Source organism: Thermoascus crustaceus (assembly GCF_041956765.1).
Source record: "Thermoascus crustaceus strain CBS 181.67 unplaced genomic scaffold VTN00scaffold_2, whole genome shotgun sequence".
Taxonomy (NCBI): Eukaryota; Fungi; Ascomycota; class Eurotiomycetes; order Eurotiales; family Thermoascaceae; genus Thermoascus; species Thermoascus crustaceus.
In genome coordinates, this window is record NW_027192528.1 from 1564828 (window position 1) to 1586479 (window position 21652).

The 21652-nt window shown below is 51.8% G+C and overlaps 9 protein-coding genes across 9 annotated transcripts; 7 read left to right on the forward strand and 2 right to left on the reverse strand.

Annotated features, from left to right (window-relative positions):
• Positions 1–118: 118 nt before the first annotated feature.
• On the forward strand, positions 119–1304 carry VTN00DRAFT_4085 (uncharacterized protein; the record flags this gene model as incomplete). Its single annotated transcript, XM_069430474.1, has 4 exons — positions 119–668; positions 725–1017; positions 1073–1147; positions 1206–1304. 4 exons carry the CDS (start codon positions 119–121, stop codon positions 1302–1304), a joined length of 1017 nt encoding a protein of 338 aa, XP_069289606.1.
• A 1056-nt stretch (positions 1305–2360) lies between these two features.
• On the forward strand, positions 2361–4403 carry VTN00DRAFT_4086 (uncharacterized protein; the record flags this gene model as incomplete). The annotated part of the gene is made up of 1 exon (XM_069430475.1): positions 2361–4403. One exon carries the CDS (start codon positions 2361–2363, stop codon positions 4401–4403), a length of 2043 nt encoding a protein of 680 aa, XP_069289607.1.
• Positions 4404–5593: 1190 nt separating this feature from the next.
• VTN00DRAFT_4087 (uncharacterized protein) lies at positions 5594–7147 on the forward strand (the record flags this gene model as incomplete). The annotated part of the gene is made up of 1 exon (XM_069430476.1): positions 5594–7147. One exon carries the CDS (start codon positions 5594–5596, stop codon positions 7145–7147), a length of 1554 nt encoding a protein of 517 aa, XP_069289608.1.
• A 1418-nt stretch (positions 7148–8565) lies between these two features.
• On the reverse strand, positions 8566–9131 carry VTN00DRAFT_4088 (uncharacterized protein; the record flags this gene model as incomplete). Its single annotated transcript, XM_069430477.1, has 2 exons — positions 8566–8768; positions 8831–9131. The coding sequence occupies 2 exons, from the start codon at positions 9129–9131 to the stop codon at positions 8566–8568; spliced, it is 504 nt and encodes a 167-aa protein (XP_069289609.1).
• Positions 9132–9939: 808 nt separating this feature from the next.
• Positions 9940–11725, forward strand: VTN00DRAFT_4089 (uncharacterized protein; the record flags this gene model as incomplete). The annotated part of the gene is made up of 4 exons (XM_069430478.1): positions 9940–10241; positions 10306–10506; positions 10565–10942; positions 11011–11725. 4 exons carry the CDS (start codon positions 9940–9942, stop codon positions 11723–11725), a joined length of 1596 nt encoding a protein of 531 aa, XP_069289610.1.
• A 616-nt stretch (positions 11726–12341) lies between these two features.
• On the reverse strand, positions 12342–12892 carry VTN00DRAFT_4090 (uncharacterized protein; the record flags this gene model as incomplete). Its single annotated transcript, XM_069430480.1, has 2 exons — positions 12342–12815; positions 12884–12892. The coding sequence occupies 2 exons, from the start codon at positions 12890–12892 to the stop codon at positions 12342–12344; spliced, it is 483 nt and encodes a 160-aa protein (XP_069289611.1).
• Positions 12893–13461: 569 nt separating this feature from the next.
• Positions 13462–15786, forward strand: VTN00DRAFT_4091 (uncharacterized protein; the record flags this gene model as incomplete). Its single annotated transcript, XM_069430481.1, has 6 exons — positions 13462–13533; positions 14103–14249; positions 14362–14520; positions 14577–14838; positions 14898–15060; positions 15114–15786. The coding sequence occupies 6 exons, from the start codon at positions 13462–13464 to the stop codon at positions 15784–15786; spliced, it is 1476 nt and encodes a 491-aa protein (XP_069289612.1).
• An 804-nt stretch (positions 15787–16590) lies between these two features.
• Positions 16591–18812, forward strand: VTN00DRAFT_4092 (uncharacterized protein; the record flags this gene model as incomplete). Its single annotated transcript, XM_069430482.1, has 3 exons — positions 16591–16783; positions 16843–18134; positions 18204–18812. The coding sequence occupies 3 exons, from the start codon at positions 16591–16593 to the stop codon at positions 18810–18812; spliced, it is 2094 nt and encodes a 697-aa protein (XP_069289613.1).
• A 512-nt stretch (positions 18813–19324) lies between these two features.
• Positions 19325–20832, forward strand: VTN00DRAFT_4093 (uncharacterized protein; the record flags this gene model as incomplete). Its single annotated transcript, XM_069430483.1, has 3 exons — positions 19325–19459; positions 19530–20264; positions 20344–20832. 3 exons carry the CDS (start codon positions 19325–19327, stop codon positions 20830–20832), a joined length of 1359 nt encoding a protein of 452 aa, XP_069289614.1.
• Positions 20833–21652: the final 820 nt, after the last annotated feature.

Sequence of the window (21652 nt, forward strand, 5' to 3'; positions counted from 1 at the left end):
ATCTTCGGAGACCTGCCTCTGAATCTACATAGATTTGGGCGTTGGTCTGTTCCCTCGCCCTTCTCCGCGCTGACTGGGCGCCCGCTTCCCCACGCTGGCACTAGGTCCGTCTTTTACCATGGTCTCAGATAAACCGGAGCTCGATCCCCACAACCCAGGCATGGAAACGCCGCAGATTCAAGAGACGGACCCTCCAGGTCTTACTGAGGAGCGGCCGCAGCATACTCTTCATCAGTCTATTAGCTCAACTGACCAGGAGAGCGTTGGCACGGACGAGGCGCCGGCCACCTCCCCCGCTTACAGCAACGGGTACAGCAATGGTCAGCGCAGTCACCACTCCCCTCGTTCCTCCGAGCACATTCCCTCGAACCCGAGCTCGTCCCAACATGATGGCGACTACCCTTCTCGGTATAACTCTTCCACAACGGCGTATCAGCAGCAAACCCAGCCGAGCTCGAGGCCAAGTTCCGGGTTGTCTAGTGGCGGTGACAGATATGGATACCCCCAGTCCTCCTACCAGGAGCAGAATCAAAGGCAGCAACCACAACAAGCCAAGAACAGTGTGGTGATAAAGGTTGGAATGGTCGGAGATGCTCAGATTGGGAAAACCAGCCTGATGGTTAAGTATGTGGAGGGCAGCTGGGACGAGGACTACATCCAGACGTTGGGTAAGTTGGAATATCTTCCTGCCAAAGATCCGGGTTTGATTTCTGACGGTGTGAAGGTGTCAATTTTATGGAGAAGACCATTTCAATCCGGAATACGGAAATCACTTTCTCGATCTGGGACCTTGGTGGGCAGCGGGAATTTGTCAACATGCTTCCGCTTGTCTGCAATGATGCAGTTGCCATTCTATTCATGTTTGATCTCACCCGGAAGAGTACCCTGAACTCGATCAAGGAATGGTATCGCCAGGGCCGAGGGTTCAACAAGACTGCTATACCCCTTTTGATCGGCACGAAGTATGACCATTTCGTCAACTTCCCGCGCGAGGAACAGGAAGAGATTTCTATCCAGGTATGGAATGGTCATGGGCTAAGATGGGATACTGCACTTACTAACGAGCATGAAGGCCAAGCGGTTTGCCAAAGCTATGAGAGCAAGCTTGATATTCAGCAGCACAAGTCACAGTATCAATGTTCAGAAGGTCGGGCTCTGGCGCCTTGCAACTTGGCCGATGATATGCCCTACTGACTAGTTGATAGATATTCAAGATTGTTCTGAGCAAGGCGTTTGACCTCAAATGCACCATCCCGGAGATCGAGAACATTGGTGAGCCGCTGTTGCTCTACCAAAACGTATGATGAAACGCGCGACATGCATGGTGGAGGTGATGGCGTGATGATTATGCACACTGGATGAAATGATGGAATCATGAGTCTTTAATTTTGTCTTGTGTCCGCCTTGACAGGCATAACTACCGTGTCGAGTCCTGATCGCCCGGTAGCAGTGGCTCTTATTCGTCTGTGTGGTACTCTCTCTTTTCGGCATTGGGCTGCTTTCTTTTGTTTCAGGTCTTTGGTCTCTACTTCGTGTCAGTATTCAACCGTCATTGTTTCTCAGACCCCTCTATTGACTTTAGAGGGAGCGCATCAGATTGGAGCTAGGTGCTGGAAGATGGACTTGGCAAGTGGTCTCGTTTCTAGCTTGTCTTCGACTTTCTTTGTGCGAAATAGCATTATTCCATTTGTCTAAATAATCACACACTGCCAGGTTTCTGTGCAGGAATCGAGATACCAAGTTAGTAATGCTGGTTTTGAGTCTGGAGTTTGCGCTCAACGACCAGGAGCGTTTGTATGACAGTGGTTCCCCATCACAAGATGACAGAGGCATACAGTTGGCCTGAAGTAGGCGTCTGTGAAGTTGCCCGGCTCTAGATTTCAGGGGGGTGCAGCCTAAGAGTTACAGACAGTGACGGGTATCAATACGGGATTGAGGGGCCCCAAAACAAGCAGAGCCTCAGCACCGGCGATGCTTGGCCACGCGCCGGCCCCGCATCGTGGGTTTAAGAATAGGACCTGACGGCGCAGATGGCCCCCAAAAGAGCCCCCTCGTTACGGAAATGATGATCTCCTGTGCCCTTGCTGCACGACCATGTTTTCATACGAAGGGACACAGACAACGGCAAAGCTGCAGTCACAGCCTCGCATGAAGGCGTAGTTGGCATGAGTTCTTTTTGAGCTCCACTCGACCTGGGAAGCCAACATAAAACTCAACTGCCCCTCGTGTTTCTGGCGCAGCCCACCTGCTCGTTCTAGTCCTACGTTGACACCACCTCGCCGCATCCGGCGTCACTCCATGGTCGCATTTCTTGCATCCTCTCCCTCGACCCTGTCCACGTATTCAGTCGTTTCACGGCGATGGCGGAAGAGCCACAACTGCAGACGATCCAGCAGCGAATCGCGGCCCTGAACAGCGCGCAGGTTGGACTGAACCCAAATGGTCCCCTGCGCCCACAGCCAGCTCCGAAGCCTCCAGTGGTGAGGAAGTGGACTGTGAATAAACCAGCGCATGAGGCGAACGGCTCTGTTGCAGATCGAGCATCCATCGGAAACGAGCCGACAGGCCTCCGTCAAGAACTCCTCCCGCCGCCCGTCATCACCAGAACTGGCCAGGAGACGCCGGATAATCCAAATGAAAATCCACCTCCACTCCCATCGCGGCCAAAGTCAAGTCAGCGGTCACCCCCACGCAGACCGTCCGCGCAGCTCGAACGCAGAGAGTCTCGAGAGTCGATAACGTCTGCTGCGTCGCGCTCAACAACCTCTACTGGTACAAGTAGGGATCGGCTCCGCGCGCCAGCGTTCGGTGAAGCGGAACTGCCACCTCTTCCCCCGAAGAGAGAGGCGAGATCTCCTGCCCCGAAGCCAAAGCCACCTCCAAGGACGTCTACGTCGCCAGTGCCGCCGCTCCCACCTCGGAGGGTATCGAACGATGGAGCGGAAGGAAATGAGCCTCCAGCGCCAAAGCTGCCGCCGCGAAGGCCATCTAGCGACCGACCCGGTCAGTCAGTCAATTCTACAAATATCAACGGTGTTAGGCCACCACCGAGGAAGGTCCCTCCTCCTCCCCCCTCGGCAGCCGCTCTTGACAAGATCCGGCAATCTTCCTTTGCTGGATTGAGCAAGCATGACGAGGCGCCACCGATACCCGCGAGACCTACATCCAACGCTGTACAGCACGCTTCAGTCCCCAACAATATGCCGCCGCCGGTGCCAACGGCATCACGCCCTGATCTCTCCAAACTTCTGGCAACAAAGCCTCGTTTCACCCCGTCTCCTTCGTCTGTCCCTGCTGCGTCAAGTACAGTTTGTATGAAATGTCGGGACTTTTCGGGTCCGGATACACATGCAGCTCAATTCCCTCGGCAGTCCCTTCCGTCGCATGACCTTCGATGGTTGGCAGGCCAGCTAACGGGGCCGTTTCCTTCACTAACCGACAAAGCAAGGGCTATTTTCACCTGGCTTCATTACAACATACGATACGACGTATATTCCTTCTTCAACAGATGTGTACAACCATCCACACCGGAAAAAACGCTCGCCTCGGGTCTAGCGGTGTGTGAAGGTTATGCTGGTCTGTTTGCCGCTCTGGCAACCCATGCTGGCTTGGAGGCCATTGTGATATCTGGCCATGGGAAGGGCTACGGTTACCAGGGTCTAGCTCCTGGGTCCCCTCTCCCACCTTTCGAGTCGAACCATGCCTGGAATGCCGTGAAGATTGATGGCGGTTATTGGAAGCTCATCGACTCGTGCTGGGGAGCAGGTGCACTCGAGGGCGAAAACCACACGTATAATCAGCGATTTGACCCAAACCATTTCACAATGTCAAACGACGAGTTTGGTCTGCGACACTACCCCACGAACAGGAACCAGTTCTACCGTGACGATGGTCGGCCGAGCATCAGCTGGGAGGAGTACATTCTCGGAGACCCTTTAAAGCCTTCGGAGTCACCCTTGGTATATCATACTACATGGGATGAACATGGCATCGGGGAACGCACGTTCTTACCTGCGGCGAAGCGAATTTCGGTCTACCAACCCGGGCCCATCCGTTTCCAGTTCAGTCTGATCTGTGAGCACTGGACCCTGGAGAGACACAGCAAGAAGAGCGGCTCATGTGTCTTCTTGCTGTTGGTCCACGGAATTGACGGGAGGCAAGATGACCGTGTCCCTTTTAACCATGTACGTGGCTCCGCGCCGGGCGGGGGCGGCGATTTCTGGTATGTGGACATCGCGGATCCCAGGATACTGGGCGCCCCGGGTCAGAAGCTGCACGTTGCGGCTCTGACAAACTTTGGAGATAGACAGGACGCGCGGGGCTTGACGGTCCAGGAGTATCGGGATAAGGTGGGAAGAGTTGGCATGGCGTGGGCTCACATCGCAGAATGGGAGCTGGTTTGAAGCAAGGTACATATGAAGGGAAACTCTACCACGATACATGATTCTGATACCCTGGTTTCCGTTCCCGGAGTTTCCCAATCCCGATATTTTTTTCTTGTGCAGGTTTCCTTTTGGATGCGTTCCCGTGGTTGGCCTGGCCTTGTTATGGATAGGTAAGGTTTCATATCCATTTTGGAGGAAATGTTCTGTGGTTTTGACTTTCCTGGCACTTTTTTTCTTCTTAACCTCATGATCCCACATCGTAATTATTTTTATGAAATCATCACCTTCTCGTGCACTCCAGGAACAGAACAGTAACAAAGTAGCTGCATACAACGAGGGCTACTTATGAATATCTATCCAACCGTCCAATGGCACCCAGCGACCAAAGTACAAATACCCCGATACACATGTCACACACTTCTCCCTTCAACCGGTTAGGCCCCCCAAACAAGGCCGAAGGCCCGGTACCTGTTGGGAGAAAGGTACCTAAGATTCACCGAGCACCTCCAGTCCAGAAGACCTGGTAGACTTCGTAAACTCGTATTGGAAAGTATGATCTACAAACTGAAGAACATCTCTGGTAGGCCAATTGACTTCACAACTTCTGGCTTGTGCTGAATTCTTTCGTGAAAAACACTGCAAGCCGAAAAAAGTTGCGCGCCTAAAAATGTGGTCCTATGTCCAGGTTTAGGTACCTGGCCCAGTCCAAAGACTCCTGTGGTCCGGAGGCCGCGGCGGTCGCCAATTGGTGGTCCGCAGAGGCGAGTCACATGTAATTACCCGATTGATTTTCGTGGCTGTGCCAAGCTAATGCTCGCTACTGATCTAACATTGGGTACATACTAAGGGAGGCTTCATCCTTCTACAGGCACCCGTGATCTGATCACATGCCATGTGGACCATCCTGTGTCATTGTAGTAGTTCTCCGACTTGTCTACGCTGAACGGCGGTGACCTCACTTTCCAATGGATCGTTGTCTATTTGCGAACTTCCGCAGTTACTTACAACGATAATGAAAGTGTTGTCCTTAAATACGAGCAGGCAGACGCCGAATTCGTACCTTCCTTGAAGCTTCCAATCCCAAGAGAACAGGCTTCTTCAAAGACTTATATATCGGTGTCAATTTCTTCACTTTCAGAATTAGTTTTCTTCAACGTGTTCATCCTTTCAGGGACACCGCATTTACCTTATATTTCTCGTCATCAACCATGAGTCGCACCGATGTCCTCATTGTCGGAGCAGGCCCTACAGGTCTCGTTCTGGCTCTATGGCTGACCCGCCAAGGCGTCAACGTTCGCATCACCGACAAAGCGGAGGCAAAGGCATCAACTTCCCGAGCTCTGGCGGTCCATGCCCGAACCCTGGAATTGTATCGCCAACTAGACCTTGCAGATGACGTTGTCGCAAACGGCCACAAGATCGAGGCGACAAATATCTGGTCTGAAGGAACCCACAGAGGACATATACCCATCGGGGATATTGGTACAGGGTTGACTCCCTACCCATTCATCCACATCTACCCTCAAGACCGGCACGAGAGGTTGTTAGAGGAACGGCTGAATTCGTTGGGTGTCCATGTTGAGCGTAATCGAGAATTGATCGATTTCACCGAACACGATTCTTACATCACAGCTCGATTCAGGGATGCAAGAAAGCAGCAGAGCGAAACCGACAATGACGATGATATCGAGACCTGCGAAGCAACGTTCATCGCAGGTTGTGACGGGTCGCATTCCGCTGTCCGTCGGACCTGTGAGATCGGGTTTGCAGGCGCAAAGTACACCCAGCTCTTCTTCGTGGCCGACATCGAGGGCAGTGGACCGGTAATGAACGGCGAAGCCCATGTCACCCTCAATCAATCTGAATTCCTCTTGCTTCTTGCATGTGACAAAGGCGATCGAGCGCGTCTCGCTGGTGCAGTGGATGGAAAGACGATGACGAAAGATATCTCCGACGTCACATTCGAGGACGTTGCCCCTCACGCCATTGAAACCATGAAGCTGCAGGTCGACAAAGTGAACTGGTTCACCACCTACCGGGTCCATCATCGCGTGGCGGAAGCTTTTCGCAAAGGAAGGGCTTTCCTGGCCGGTGATGCCGCGCACATCCACAGCCCGGTTGGAGGACAAGGCATGAACACCGGCATCGGAGACGCGATTAACCTAGCCTGGAAGCTTGCGGCGGTACTTCAGGGAAGAGCCGATCTCTCTCTCCTGGATAGCTATGAAGTCGAACGTCGCGCCTTCGCGAGCACCCTGGTTCATACGACGGATCGTGCCTTCGACGCCGTTGTCGCGGAAGGATGTATCGCCAATTTTATCCGGACGTGGCTCGTCCCTCGTGTTGTGCCTTTGATGACCAAGTTCGACCTTTTCAGGCACAGAGTTTTTCGGGGAGTATCTCAGATCATGCTCAACTATCGGGATAGTGTCCTGTCGGCCGGTTCTGCGGGTTGCGTACAGGGTGGCGATCGTATACCCTGGGCACCCGTGGGAGAGGTTGACAACTTCGATAGTCTAAAGGCTATCACGTGGCAGGTTCATGTGTACGGTGTGGCGAAAGAGGAGTTGACGGAATGGTGTCGGTCCAAGAGGATTCCCTTGCACGTTTTCCCTTGGAATGAGAAATATCAGGGAGTTGGGCTGGGGAACGATGCAGCGTATCTGGTGCGGCCTGATACTTATGTTGCAGTCGCGGAGCCATCGGGTCTCCCTCAACGATTTGATAAGTATCTGGAAGATAACCATCTCCGATTGACTTGAGTATCTTCTTTCCCTAGGGTTTCGGTTGATCTTATGTGTATAATGGTTACTGGCAAAGCGCTCCGAGTTCGGTGATGGTAGATCTCCATTCTAGCATGGCAAGGATATCTGATGTTAATGGATTTATTTCACGTCACTCATGATGTGTCATGAGTCAAATTTCTGGCATTCATTTCTTAAAGTCTTGTATTCTTTTTTACTCTTCTGGCGGTACATAACGGTATAGCTATGTAGTTAGTAGTCGGTTAGATCCATTTAAGGAGAGAAGCGGAGGGGGGGGGGGGGTTTATAGCCATAGATACCTAAATCTGTTAACAAATGATCTATGGATGGGAACATCCCCGCTCATAAAGGATAAAAGGAAGAAAAGAAAAAAGCTGACTGGCACATCAACAGGAAATATTCAAGTATGGAGTAGTTACCTATTCAAGGACCTGAATATGAATTAAGGCCAGTCTAATTAAATCACTTCATTCTGTAAACCACAAAACGAATCAATCAGATTAGGTAGGAGAACAGCTGCCCGGGCCTAGATGGAGCTGATGTCTAAGGTTGAGCCGTGGCTAGCCCTACTCCGTACGCAGTTGATGTGGCCCGATACTAATCCGCCCGGTATTCTTCCGGGGAAAGTCAGGTGGAGGATCACGCCTCCCCACGGGGTTGTCCGTGTTCATCTTGTGTATCGATATCATCGATCGATATACGGTATTCGCGACATGATTAATATTTGATGTCTCTTCTGGAAACTACGTCTATCTATCTAAGGTCAAGAAAAAAAAAAAAACTCTCTCACTCTCTCATAATATATTGTGTCCACTAATAGGTAAGCAATAATCCCACTGAAATATAGAAATAAGCAAGGTGAATAGGACGCACTGTTCGTCTGTTGTATTTTCCAAGTTTAAATAAAGTAAGTCAGCAGGAACGCATTTACACTACGAATTTGGGTTCTGACCCTCAATCTGCTGGTTATTGCCGCATGCTCTTGCAACGTTGCTCTGACCTGTCAACCCCCTCCTCTGTGCCTCCGACGTCATTGGAGATTTATATCAACCTAGATATATTAGCGCGGACCGGCGAACTCGCGACTCGTGGCTTGGAAGTAGTGGCGTTGGGAACCAAGCTTTTTTTTTTCCAGCATTCGGGGTGTTGTCCGTGAGCAACGGGAAATGCGTGTCACCAGGGTCGCGGCTCCACTGCTGGCTGCAGTACTCTGCAGAGCCGGAGCTTGAAGCTGTGCTCTTCAGACTGGACTCTGTCGGCGCGTGGTCGGGAGAGCTTGGTCCAAGGCTTGTCCTACTGGCAGAGGAAGTGTCTGCTGGTGAATTTGTTCCTCGCCTCTCTCTTAACCTCTGGCAGAGCAAGCGGTTCTGCACGTGCTTCCCTCTCTCCGCGTCTCCAGGTGCCCCAGATTCTCGCTACGGCGGTCGGCGCACCCTGACGGCGAAGTAACCCACACCACCTAACAATTCTGGCTCGCCTGTGGACGGAAAGATGCAGCTGGCGTCCGGCCAGTACGCATTGTCCCGCTGGCGCTCGACCGTACTGTGCAACCGTGAAAGGGACAACTGACTCGCTTTTCCGGTCATGAGCACATTGGCACTTGCTGCCAGAAAGGCCTCTCAAAGACTCCACACAGTACCGCTGAAAGCACCATTGATAGGACCGCAATACGAGGCTTACCAAAAGCAACCAACGGATCTCTTGGTGAGGTGTTCATGCCAGCTGGTGGCTGGCAGGATCTCGTCTCGACTCGGTACTTAGAACCTATGTACGGTCCCGGGGCAATTCCGTACTCATTGCGGAGAAAGCGCTTGATGTGGTATGCCACTTCCGGTACGGGCTCAACACCGTGTCGATCGCTTTCGAAAGTGCCGCGGCATAACCCCCGAGAAAGCTCCGCGATGCCGCCTCTGTATCTTCTGGAAAACTCCACGGCACCGTGGACTCTTACCACTCCTGCTTCGAGCCACCGGTTCGTCATGATCAGGTGTTCGTATCTGCGGCACCTCCAGCAAAAGCACCACCTTTCTCCATCCTGTCATCTGCCCAGTCAAGTCGTATTCCGTCAAGGTTGCCTCTTCTTTTCCTGTCCGCTGTGCTGCGTTTTGGCGTTGTCAGGCAGAGCAGCCACCGTTCTGGTTCCTGCGGTCTTTGCGCTAGTTTGCCGCGTGGTTTTCTTCCCCAGACTCTCTGATTCGAAGTCATGCGGCGCAGAGACCAACAACAATACCTTCGTTTAGTAGGCAGAACGTTCGTCGATTGGAGGGTTGGAACGGCCGACGGTTCGGATCACGCTTTGCAGCGCCGCCGCCTGCCGCATCTCTTGGTTCCGTGCGAGGTAGCATCCGCCTGTTACAAGCGTCGTGCGCTTCCCCATGGGCCATGTGCCCTATTGGCATCTCCAGATCCTGTCCCGCATTTGGCCATCTCTCGGCCTCTGCTAATATGAATGGGCAGACCGACGGGTGGGCCCTCGCCTGCCCCGTTCAATGGGATCGTTCTTCTGCGCTGACCCCGGTTCCGTCAATTGTTTTAGCTCTGTCCGACGCTGCGGTCCTGTCCCATGTAGACCCAAATAAATACGCCGCTGGGGTCGTGGGCCCTTGGGCTCGAGGGGCTTTGGATCTGCATGTCTACCTTTTATATAGGACCGAGTCCGCATCCGTGTCGTACTCTCGGCGTTCTTCTCTCCCCAGGCCTCTCCCCGACTAACAAAACCACTTGACTAGCTGGCGACTTCTTGTCAGGGGATCTGTGAAGAAAAGCCAGGGGGTGGCATAGCGGTCACCATGGCTGTGGGCAACATCTACGTCATTGCGGCCATCGCCGTAATTGGCGGTGGTCTGTTTGGTTTTGATATCTCATCGATGTCTGCAATCATCACTACCGAACCCTACCTCTGCTACTTCGCCAAGAGTTCCATCCACCTTAATGAAAAAGGCGAGAGGGTTTGCCCTGGTCCCAGCTCCGATGTCCAAGGTGGCATCACTGCTTCGATGGCTGGCGGTTCATGGCTTGGTGCTCTGGTCTCGGGCTTTCTTTCGGATATGATTGGCCGAAAACAATCGATCATGGTTGGTTCTGTCATCTGGTAGGTGTTCTCTATATTCCTAGCCGCAACTTGTGCAGAAATCTGATCAGTGTGCGTTCCACAGGTGTATTGGTTCTATCATTATCTGTGCCTCCCAAAACGTTCCCATGCTGATCGTTGGTCGTATCATCAACGGCTTCAGCGTGGGTATCTGCTCTGCTCAGGTTCCTGTTTATATCTCGGAGATCGCACCTCCCTCCAAGCGTGGTCGTCTGGTTGGTCTCCAGCAATGGGCCATTACCTGGGGTATTATGATCATGTTCTAGTAAGCATATACACATCTCTAGTAGCTGGAGTCCGTCCTGTTGCTGACATCCCTCCAGTATCTCCTACGGCTGCAGCTTCATTAAGGGCACTGCTTCCTTCCGCCTTCCGTGGGGTCTGCAGATGATCCCCGCTGTCCTGCTGTTCCTAGGCATGTTGATGCTTCCTGAGTCGCCCCGTTGGCTGGCCCGCAAGGACCGCTGGGAGGACTGTCATGCAGTCTTGACCCTTGTCCACGGCAAAGGCGACCCATCGTCACCTTTCGTCCACCGCGAATTCGAGGAGATCAAGGAGATGTGCGAATTCGAACGCCGAAACGCCGACGTCTCATATCTCGAGCTTTTCAAACCCAACATGATCAACCGTACCCACGTTGGTATCTTCACTCAGATTTGGTCCCAACTGACTGGTATGAACGTCATGATGTACTATATCACGTATGTCCAATCTTCCCTGTCATCCGGTCTTTATGGTGCGCATTCGACAACTGACGTCAATTGTGCAGTTACGTCTTCGCTATGGCCGGTCTGGAGGGAAATACCCTTCTGGTCTCTTCCAGCATTCAATACGTGATCAATGTCCTCTGTACCGTCCCTGCTATTCTCTGGGTTGACCGCTGGGGCCGTCGTTCTACTTTGATGTTAGGCGCTATTGGTATGCTTACTTTCATGTTTGCCAACGGAGGCATGATGGCTGTCTACGGCAAGCCTGCTACAAACGATATCAAGGCGGTATCCTGGCAGATCTCTGGCCCAGCCAGCAAAGGCGTAATTGCATGCACGTACCTCTTCGTCGCTTCATATGCCGTCTCCTGGGGCCCTGTCTCCTGGATCTACCCGCCTGAGCTGTTCCCGCTCCGCGTCCGTGGAAAGGCCAACGCCCTCGCGACCTCGTTCAACTGGGCCTTCAACTTCGCTCTCGGCTACTTCGTGCCACCGGCCTTTGAAAACATCCAGTGGAAGGTCTACATCCTGTTCGGTGTCTTCTGCACTGCCATGTGTATCCACACGTTCTTCATGTTCCCCGAGACCAGCGGTAAGACGCTCGAGGAGGTCGAGAATATCTTCACTGATCCTACCGGGATCCCGTACATTGGTATCCCAGCCTGGAAGACCCAGGGCTCGTTCTCCCGCGCGGCTGTGCTGGAGCAGACCGGCGTGGACGAGGAGAAGGCTGCCACCACTGCCGTTCACCACGAGACCACGGAGCCAAAGGTCTGACCACCACCACCACCATCATCATCATCATGTTGGATACCCCTTTGCTCTTCACTTGTCAATAATCCTAGAAAAGGAAAACCATTCGTTCCTCTTGGGTAAGTCGGTACCCTTCTTTTCGGGACGAGTTTTTCTTATCATTCTCTGATTCACGGAGTTTCTCTCTCTTCTTGGTCATAGCTTAGCTGCCAATAACAACGGCTCTTGAGAAATATCTATCCCCTCTGGGCATCAATGGAATGAAATTATTCGTCATAGGTCCTGAGGACTGAATCATATGTATTATGTAAGCGAAGCAAAGCAACTCCCTAGAGTACCGCCGTCCACGGGTACCTCTGTCATATCATTCTGCAGTTAGATCATAGTCGCATAATCTTATCTTGTCTGGTCTCACATCATATCAATGAGATGGAGATCAGATCACATCAGATCAAGGATCTCACGTGTGAGGGATAGGAATGCCGAAACTCCCCACACTTCTGCTAGGTCACCCCTCCCTCCCCTACTCGCTATTAGCTTCGAAAATTTGCTAAAAACAAAAAGGAAATTATTGATTTTGAAGCTATCGGAGGGTACCCAGGCACTATAATAGGTCACAGACCCTAGATAAAAGCCAGCCCTAGATCGCAATGTAGTCAAAAGCGGCGAGGTAGGCAGTCATAACATGTCTCTTCGTTTCCTTTCCCACAATATTGCTTTCCCCCTCAGCTTTTGATGATGATGATGATGATGATGATGATGATGAAGACAGCCTCAATGTTTTCGTTGCATTCACATAAAACTCTGTCCAGACAACGCCGGCCCAAACCTCCAGCTCTTGCTGCGTGAAAACAAAGTCCCCTTCCGGAGGAGGACCGCTAGGAGCGCGCAGAAGGACGTCCGCAAAGGCGACCCGTAGCGGGGCACCCGTCGTGTTTATCGTGAAATTGGGGACCTGACCTCGTAGGCGCAAGGTGATCCGGTGGGTCAAAGCTGGCGCGAGGTAGGTTGCTGCCAGATCGGCAACTAGTCGCCAGGCCTCGATGTCAATGGCAGCCTGATCGCTTGCGAGAGAGATAAGAATGACGACATTCACGTCGCCGCTGGAGTTGTGCTAACCACCACCTCGCGTCGAGATGTAGTTGCGCAATGGATTCTGAAGACCTGACTTTCGCAACTAACGTAGGCCATTTGCTAATGGTGGTGGTGGTGATGGTTGTTGTTGGCGTAAACGTTTCATCTCCCTGCTTGCCACGGCTTGTTGTTGCCTTGAAACGTACTCGACCCAGTGGCCGTGAGCTCAGTCCAGAGACCCATTGCTACCTACCTTCTTCTCATGTACAAGGCCTCGAAATTCGCGGCTTGCTATGTAATGGAGTTCTGCGGGGAGCTTTACGATGATTCTTCCGACATCATCCATGTCCATGTCATAGGTCAGGCGACAAAAGGAAAGCTTCTTGGCCTCTTATTTTTCCACTATCTTTTCGATCAGTTCCGGCGGCACGTGGGAGAAGAGAATGTACTGTAGTTTCCCTTTTGGCCGTTTGTCCCGGTGGTGTTTGACCATTTTCATAAATGCTGCTGTCGATGGGGCTAGATATTCTTTTGTGTCGGGGGGTAAGGCGTCAATGAGGTCTTTCATTGTCGGGGAAGGTTTGATTGGAGATGTTGTTTCAATAGTGAGGTCTCTGGCTGAGTATGAGCTCTGGTATGGACCGGAGTCCATCAATTCAGCATCTTCGTTGCCGGGCGCGATAGACATGGTGACAAGTGGTTATGTAGCGGATGTGATGAGGATAATGGCCCGAGATGAGGATGAGAAAGGGGTCACGGTGGGCCTTCCAATAGCTTCAAAACCACATGGTTTTTAGAATAGCAAATTTGCAAGCAAATGGAGAGTAGGGGAGAGAGAGGTGACGAAAGATGTGATTCAGTAGTGTTGGTCGTTGACTAACAGGTTACTGGGCCACTCTCCATACTCCTTGCTCGAGCCCCGGAAACTTCAGTTTTTCCTCAACGGATAGGACACTCTGCACGAGACCACGGCGGCATCGCTTTGGAGCTCTTTGAGCTCATACAGCGTCATATCATGGTCGCTCTTCCCAGCGATCTCACTGGCGATTTGGGCACTGGTCCTGGATCGCACCTGCGCGTCTCATCTTGGTCCAAGTACCTTAACTATGTCATCTTTCTCGCTCAGCATAATTCCATTTCCTTTCTTTTTCATTATCAAGAATTATCTAGAAATTCCGCTCGTTCTCATATTTCCATAGACTATACTCTGCATTAGCTTTTGACTCTCCTTGCTTGGCGCCTGCCGCGTGCAGGCGTTTCGGATTTTTCTTGATTTCTCGTTTTCTTTCGCCGGATATTATTATGAAGTTTTCCGTACTCCTCACAGGTGCCGCGTATGCTTGTGCAGCTCTGGGAGCCAGCCCTGCAGAATGGCGCTCTAGATCCATATACCAGGTCCTCACAGACAGGTTTGCGCGCACTGATGGCTCGACGACAGCAGCTTGTCCCACAGAAGACCGCAGGTATTGCGGCGGTACGTACCGGGGTATTATAAGCCGTCTGGATTACATTCAGGGCATGGGGTTTGATGCCGTATGTTCCTGTCCCTTGAGCCAGATTGAATACAAGCTGACATTTGCTACTAGATATGGATCTCTCCTATCACCCGTCAGATAGAAGGGCGGACAGCCTATGGAGAGGGGTACCATGGCTACTGGCAGCAGAACCTCTACGAGCTGAACCCACATTTTGGAACCGAGGACGACCTGCGGGCGCTGGCCACCGAGCTTCATAATCGCGGCATGGTATATTCGTCGTTCATACATGATCCATGTTGAATGTCTCGCTGATAGGAACCTAGTATCTAATGCTCGATGTCATTGTCAATCACTTCGCCTGGGACAGAGACCGTGGTCCTGTGGATTATACAAAGTTCCGTCCTTTCCACCGCATGGAATTCTATCACCCGTATTGCCCCATAGTCGACTGGTCAAATCAGACACAGGTTGAGAACTGCTGGATTGGAGATACTCATGTTGCTCTTGCAGATCTGGATACGCAGTCATCTGTTATTGTAAACGAGTGTAAATACTGGATACACATGATCGTTTCCAACTACTCTGGTACGTTGTCTACGCTTTTTATAAGAATAACTGGAGTGTCTCACCGCTGCCTTCTGTAGTGGATGGTCTGCGAATAGACACCGCGAGACATGTCCAAAAGGACTTCTGGCCAGGTTTTAAGGCGGCATCTGGGGTCTTCTCGATGGGTGAGGTTCTCTATGGCGACCCTGTATACACCTGTTCGTATCAGCGATATCTAGACAGCGTCTTGAACTACCCAGTGTAAGTTTTCTTCCGTGACCTCTTGAGTCATACTTCTGGCTTACATTTCGCAGCTATTATCCCCTTATCACCGCCTTCAACTCGACCTCAGGTAACATCAGCGGTCTGGTCAATCAGATCAATGCAGTTAAATCTGCCTGTGCGGATTCGACCGTCCTGGGCTCTTTCGTAGAGAACCATGACTTGCCGCGTTTTGCCTCCTACACTTCTGACCTCTCTCTCGCGAAGAATGTCATCGCTTTTACGATACTTGCTGACGGTATTCCAATCATCTACTCCGGGCAGGAGCAACATTATGCTGGCGCTAATGATCCTGCAAACCGTGAGGCAATCTGGCTTTCCGGCTACGACACTTCAGCGCCACTCTACACACATATCGCGCAGTTAAACAGGATCCGGAATTGGGCGACCTTCATGGACCCTACGTACCTGACCTATAAGAACGAGCCAATCTATAGCGATCCGACGACAATCGCTATGCGCAAGGGTTTCAATGGAAACCAGGTCATCACTGTGTTGAACAACCAAGGCTCAAGCGGTCCAAGCTACACATTCTTGCTCGGAAATACCGGCTATACGAGCGGGCAGCAGCTTATCGAAGTCTTGTCATGCTCGACTGTGACTGTGGATGGAAACGGGAATATCCCAATGAACATGAACCAAGGCTTGCCAAGGGTGTTCTACCCAGCGCATCAACTTTCAGGGTCGGGAATCTGTGGTCGTTGAGCTTCAGATTTGCCATTCTTTCTATCGAAAGTGGACATACCCGTGTCTACCTAATGATACGTTTTCCTGTCTCCTTACTTTGGTTATAGCACTTGCCATTATTCCTGGCGTGAATGGTTAATAGAGGCCACATTCTTTTTTCCCTTGTTTGTTTTCAAAACATTGCTACACGTGGAACAGGAATTTAACTTCAGCACCGTACAAGTCGTATTGAGCCCTGTTGAACGTTATATCCGTACTATCATCGAATTAGAAGTGTTGGAGCTGGATTGCCGGTCAGCTTCTGGACCGTCACCCTCCACGGTACCGGCTTTAGGGAATAGGAAGTAGGTATAGGTAGGAGGACAAAGTACTACGTAGGACATACAGCCAACATATTCGAAGGTTATTATTAGATCTCATACGGCAACGATTTGCAGCTTTAACTTTTTAACCCACAGTTTCCCCGGACTTCTCTCCTAACGGCTACAAGTCTAGAGTGGGGGAGGTAGTCTTAGTCGAAGGGCGCTGGAACATGGAAAAAAAGAAGAGCACAGATGACCACTCTAGGTTCCCGGTTTATTAGGAACCATTACTCATTTTCTCCTAGCCTGCATATCCCGGGACCTAATCCCCCGAGCATCAACGAGCACGAGTACGAGCATGATGTGACATCCCCCGGGTTTACCCCCCCCCCCCCCCCTCCCCAACCTTTGCGTGACAGCTAGCTGAGGCTTGAGTTTGGTCAAGCCTTACTTAACAACGGCACTGTGAGAAAACTTCTTTTTGGAAGAGTAGGCGCTTTTATGAAAGAAGAAATCCGCAATGCATTCTTCTCTCTGGGCTTCTTTGCTGCAGGCTTGCGGGGCGGGCTTTAGGCTCTTTACCTTTACTACTACTGCTACTCTGTTGCTTGTGGAGTTTACGGGATTGTCATCATGTGGTGTTGATCAACATGGTATTCGGACTCTGGAGGGCTCTCAGACGAGAGGAGATGCGGCGAGTCACAATCCTACTCGTGAGTCCCCGTCTTCCTCCCATTTTTTGATAGGATCAATCTAATGTAAGTGACTACAGTTCTTCCATTTGCACTGGAACCTCTCCCCCTCGGCTCAATCAAGCCCCAGGGCTGGTTGAAGGACCAGCTCCAGCTAATGGCCGACGGCCTGGCCGGCCATGAATACGACTTCTACCGCATCGTCCGCGACAACCCGTGGCTGGGAGGAGATCAGGAGTACAGCGCTCTGAACGAGGCGTTCCCGTACTGGTTCAACGGGCTCGTGCCGCTGGCGTACGCGACGGATGATCAGCGGCTGAAGAATCAGGTTCTCAGCGCCGCGGATTACGTCCTCTCGCACCAGCAGGAGGATGGGTGGTTGGGTCCCGAGACGAATCTCAGCAGGAGGAATTTCTGGGCCAGGTATCCGGCTTTTCTGGGCCTGGCGCAGTTGGTGGAGGCGGAGGCCGGGACGGATATGGAGGGGAGGATATTGGGTTCGATGCATAGGTTCGTTGAACTAATGCATTCTATGCTGTCGGACAACTACACTGGTTTTGTCGCGCACGAGGGGGACGACTTTGACGAGCAATGGGGCCGCTCCAGGGCCGCGGATATGATCGTGGGTTTGCAGTGGCTTCGTGAGAGGGATCCACGGGACAATACGCAGAAGCTGCACGAGTGTATGCAATACCTGAACGACAAGGCGTATAACTGGTCGTACTGGTACAGTGAGGGAATCTACATCAAACAGGATCTCGACATGGTGCCGGTTAACATCGCGGAGAAGATGTTCCCCTTCGAACACGGAGTTAACGTTGGTCAAGGACTCAAGGCCGGCGCAGCAATTCGACGATTCACCTTTGATGATAGGGTCGCAGGGAGCGCGCGCAGAGGTGTCAACTGGACCTTCTTATACCATGGGACACCATCGGGCGTCGTAATCGCTGATGAGAGATTGTCCGGTCTGAGCCCCGTTCGAGGGGTGGAGCTTTGTTCCGTAGTCGAGACAATGTATTCGTTGAGCTATCTCTACCAGGCACTGGGTGACCGCACCTTCGCGGATCGATGCGAATTAGCTGCATACAACGCCCTCCCGGTTATGCTCACGCCGGACTGGTGGGCTCATCAATACGTTGCGCAGACGAACCAACCAATATCCCATGTGTTGGAAGCTTCACCCTTCTGGAACGTCAACAAGGTCGGTCAGACCTACGGACTGGAGCCGAATTATCCCTGCTGTACGGTCAATCACCCACAGGGATATCCCAAATTCGTCTCCGCCTCCTTCGTGAAAGTAGGTGATGATGGCATCGCTCATGCTCTATTGGGTCCTGGTGCAGTGAACACGACAACGAAGTCCGGAGCCGAGGTCAGTATCTTCTGTAGGACGAACTATCCTTTCAACCTTGATTTATTATATTTCATCCAATCTGACAAGCCCTTTACCTTTGCGGTTCGGGTCCCTCTGTGGGCGACTAAGGACACCAAAGTCTCAATTAACGGAAAGCTTCCGACTCCGGTTCATCCTGATTCGGAAACAGGTTTGCATAGGATTCCTCTGGACGCAGGCACAAACTCGGTAGCCTACACTCTGGCAGCCAACATTCGTATCGAGCCAAGAGCCAACGACACCGTATCGATCTATCACGGTGCCCTTCTTTATGCTGTGCCTGTCGGTGAAAATATCAGCAGCAATCACTCCGCCTATCCTGGTGCTCCGCCTGGGGTCCAGGAGTATACAATGACCCCATCGACGAAGTGGGCCTTGGCAATAGATCCGCCGACGCTCCGGTTCAATAATGCATTACCCGGCACAAATCCTGAAACGCTTGCGAATCCGATCTGGACGTTGAACGCACCGCCGGTATCGATCACTGGGACTGTATGTGAGATCGCATGGGAGCTTGTCGATGGCTATGCGCCGAACCCGCCCAGCAGCGGAAAGAGAACGTGTATTGGTGGAGCATTCGACATCGCGCTGGTACCGTACGGGAGCGCGAAGCTGCACATGGCAGAGCTGCCCACCATTAACCTGGCGTCAGAGTAGGACGGTATATGCAGGATACGCGTTCTGCAGTGGATAACTATGCGTGTATATATGCTGTAGTAGCGACGACGACGATGATGATTCCCCAACGGATCTCTTGTCCGCCAAGGCCGCCCCGCTCATGGTGAGATGAAGTCGTGGTTAGCGTCGGACCGGGAGCGGAGCAACCCGCTCACCGGCTTAAAGTAGACAAACCCCTGGCTGACTCGGAAATTTATATCAAAATCTGTTCAACCGCTGCACGAGCTGGCAGTTACGCGACGGAGAAAGCCTCTAGGCCTCGTCTGCAAGAGGCTGGTCTTTTCAATTCTTCTCTGGCTGCCCTCTACTTTGCATCCATCCTTTCCGGGACTCGCTGCGTCCAATATTCGTGTTCACATTTGCGGGACGCCGGAACTCCAGGCGCGAGGAAGGAAGGATTGGGTTTCCCCCGTACACGGTACGGAAGGAGGGCTTTGCAAGACTGATAGGTTGAACCGTTGCACGGTCCGGCACACATATTTTCGTCCAACATGCCTCGACTACGGAAGTCGAGCAATCTGGGTGTGGATATCAGAGGCGACACCAGCGCGCCTGCGATGTCGACCATGAACAACGCCGCAAGTCCCACAGTGTCTGAGTCTTTTGAGTTCCCTGAGCAGGCCCAGGTATGCTACCTGCATCCATATCGTAATTGTCTTTCCTCGGTGTGGCTTAACGTATCTTTCTCCCCTATAGGGACGTCAGAACACCTCGCCCGACAAGACCGTGAAGCCGCACTCGAAACGGCGCAGAGAACGCTCTACCCTCCGCCGATTGAAAGACCTATGTCTAAAACACACATGGCTCTTGCCACTTGTTATGTTGACAGTCCTCCTATCCGCTTACGCTGTGAACCCGACCCCGTCCAACCCAATGCATAGCGCGATCTTCTTGTCCTACCGCCAAGAACCAAAATCTCCGGGCGAGCTGGCCATGTATGGCAAAGGCAAAAAGGATATTGCGTTTGTGGCCTTCTATACGATCTTCCTGTCCTTCACCCGCGAATTCCTGATGCAGCGCGTCATTCGTCCATGGGCACACTACTGCGGCATCAAGGGAAAGGCCAAGGTCGCCCGTTTCATGGAGCAGGTCTACACCGCCATGTACTTTGGTGTGCTTGGGCCATTTGGACTGTACGTGATGAGCAAGTCGAACATTTGGTACTTCAACACAACTGCGATGTTCGAGGGCTTCCCGCACCGGGAACACACCGCAATTTTCAAGGCGTACTATCTGCTCGAGGCGAGCTACTGGGCCCAACAAGCGATCGTTCTGTTGCTGCAGCTTGAGAAGCCGAGGAAGGACTTCAAGGAGCTTGTGGGACACCACATCATTACACTGGCGCTCATCGGACTGAGCTATCGGTTCCACTTTACCTACATGGGTCTGGCGGTCTACATCACTCACGATATCTCTGACTTTTTCCTCGCGGTAAGTGCTTCTGCAAATTGAGATTCCTCCTTGTTTCTGCAGACCAATTCACTGACTTGCGTCCTTCGAACATCTACAGACCTCTAAAACCTTGAACTATCTCGACTCCGTTATCATTGGACCTTACTTTGGACTTTTCGTTGCTGTGTGGATCTATCTGAGACATTATATCAACTTGAAGATCCTCTGGGCTGTCCTGACTGAATTCCGTACCGTTGGACCCTTCGAGCTGAACTGGGAAACGCAGCAGTACAAATGCTGGATCAGCCAGTACATCACCTTTGCTCTACTTGCCAGTCTGCAGGCCGTGAACCTCTTCTGGCTCTTCCTGATTCTGCGGATCTTGAAGAACTATCTCTTCAACAGCGTGAAGAAGGATGAGAGGAGCGATAACGAGGAGGAGGAAGAAGAAGTTCCATCCAAAGACTCGAACGGAACTGCCACCATCGCCAACGGTGATGAGATCCCCGTGACACGGCGAAATGTCGGAAAGGAGAACCAGACTCCTGAGGTTCTGATTAATGGGGAACCGGTTGCGGCCACAGCCAACAACAAAAAAGACCGGTAAGAGAGGCTATCTCGGAACTAGGACCCTATTGTGGTTATTTTCGGCATCAATGGCTTGCGGTCTGGGAAAAGCTACGTGACTACCCACTGTACTGTTCTATTTTCGGTCCTGGCTATGGGTCAAGAGCCCGGCGCTCTTCTGTTATAGCGCCGCTAGGGATCTTTTTTTGCATTGGGTGTCCATGAAGGGTGATTATGGCATTCGTTCAATTCTTCCAGCTTAAATTTTCTTTTGGAACAGTCCACGTCCTTGAGCCGGGCGTGAGTGTACATGACGATATGGGTTCAAATACTTCGACGGAAGTCCCGGTCCGTCTTTGATAGACTTGTGACGGCCGTCTTGTCTTCCCTTAGTAAGGCGCCATTTTTTTCTTGTTTATTACGAATTATAATAATATTCTTCTGGCTCTTCTCTCTTTTTCCTGTTCGCTTGACTTTTTGAGTTCTCTTCCGTCGGCTTCCCTTTACTGTCGACAGTCATGATGAGAATTGGCGCTTCCTTTCGCTATGCGACTATGATTGATCCCTTGACCCTTTGCGCCTACCCCTGGCGCCCTTTTGGGTGTCGTTATATTTTTTGTTCTTCCATCTTGTTATATTTTATAACTTGCTTTATTCTCCGGAAACCCAGCGTGTGGGCGCGGGATCGGATGGCTCACGTTTCTGCAGTGGTGTGGCTCATCTGGAAGAAGGTAGTGCAGCGACTGCATGTAGCTACATATATAATTACTAATTTGATGAATGCTGGTGAGGTTGCGCAATATGTCGCATAATATCTCCGTGTGCGTTTTGTTTTCTGAGAACAGCTTTCTGGTTGAATG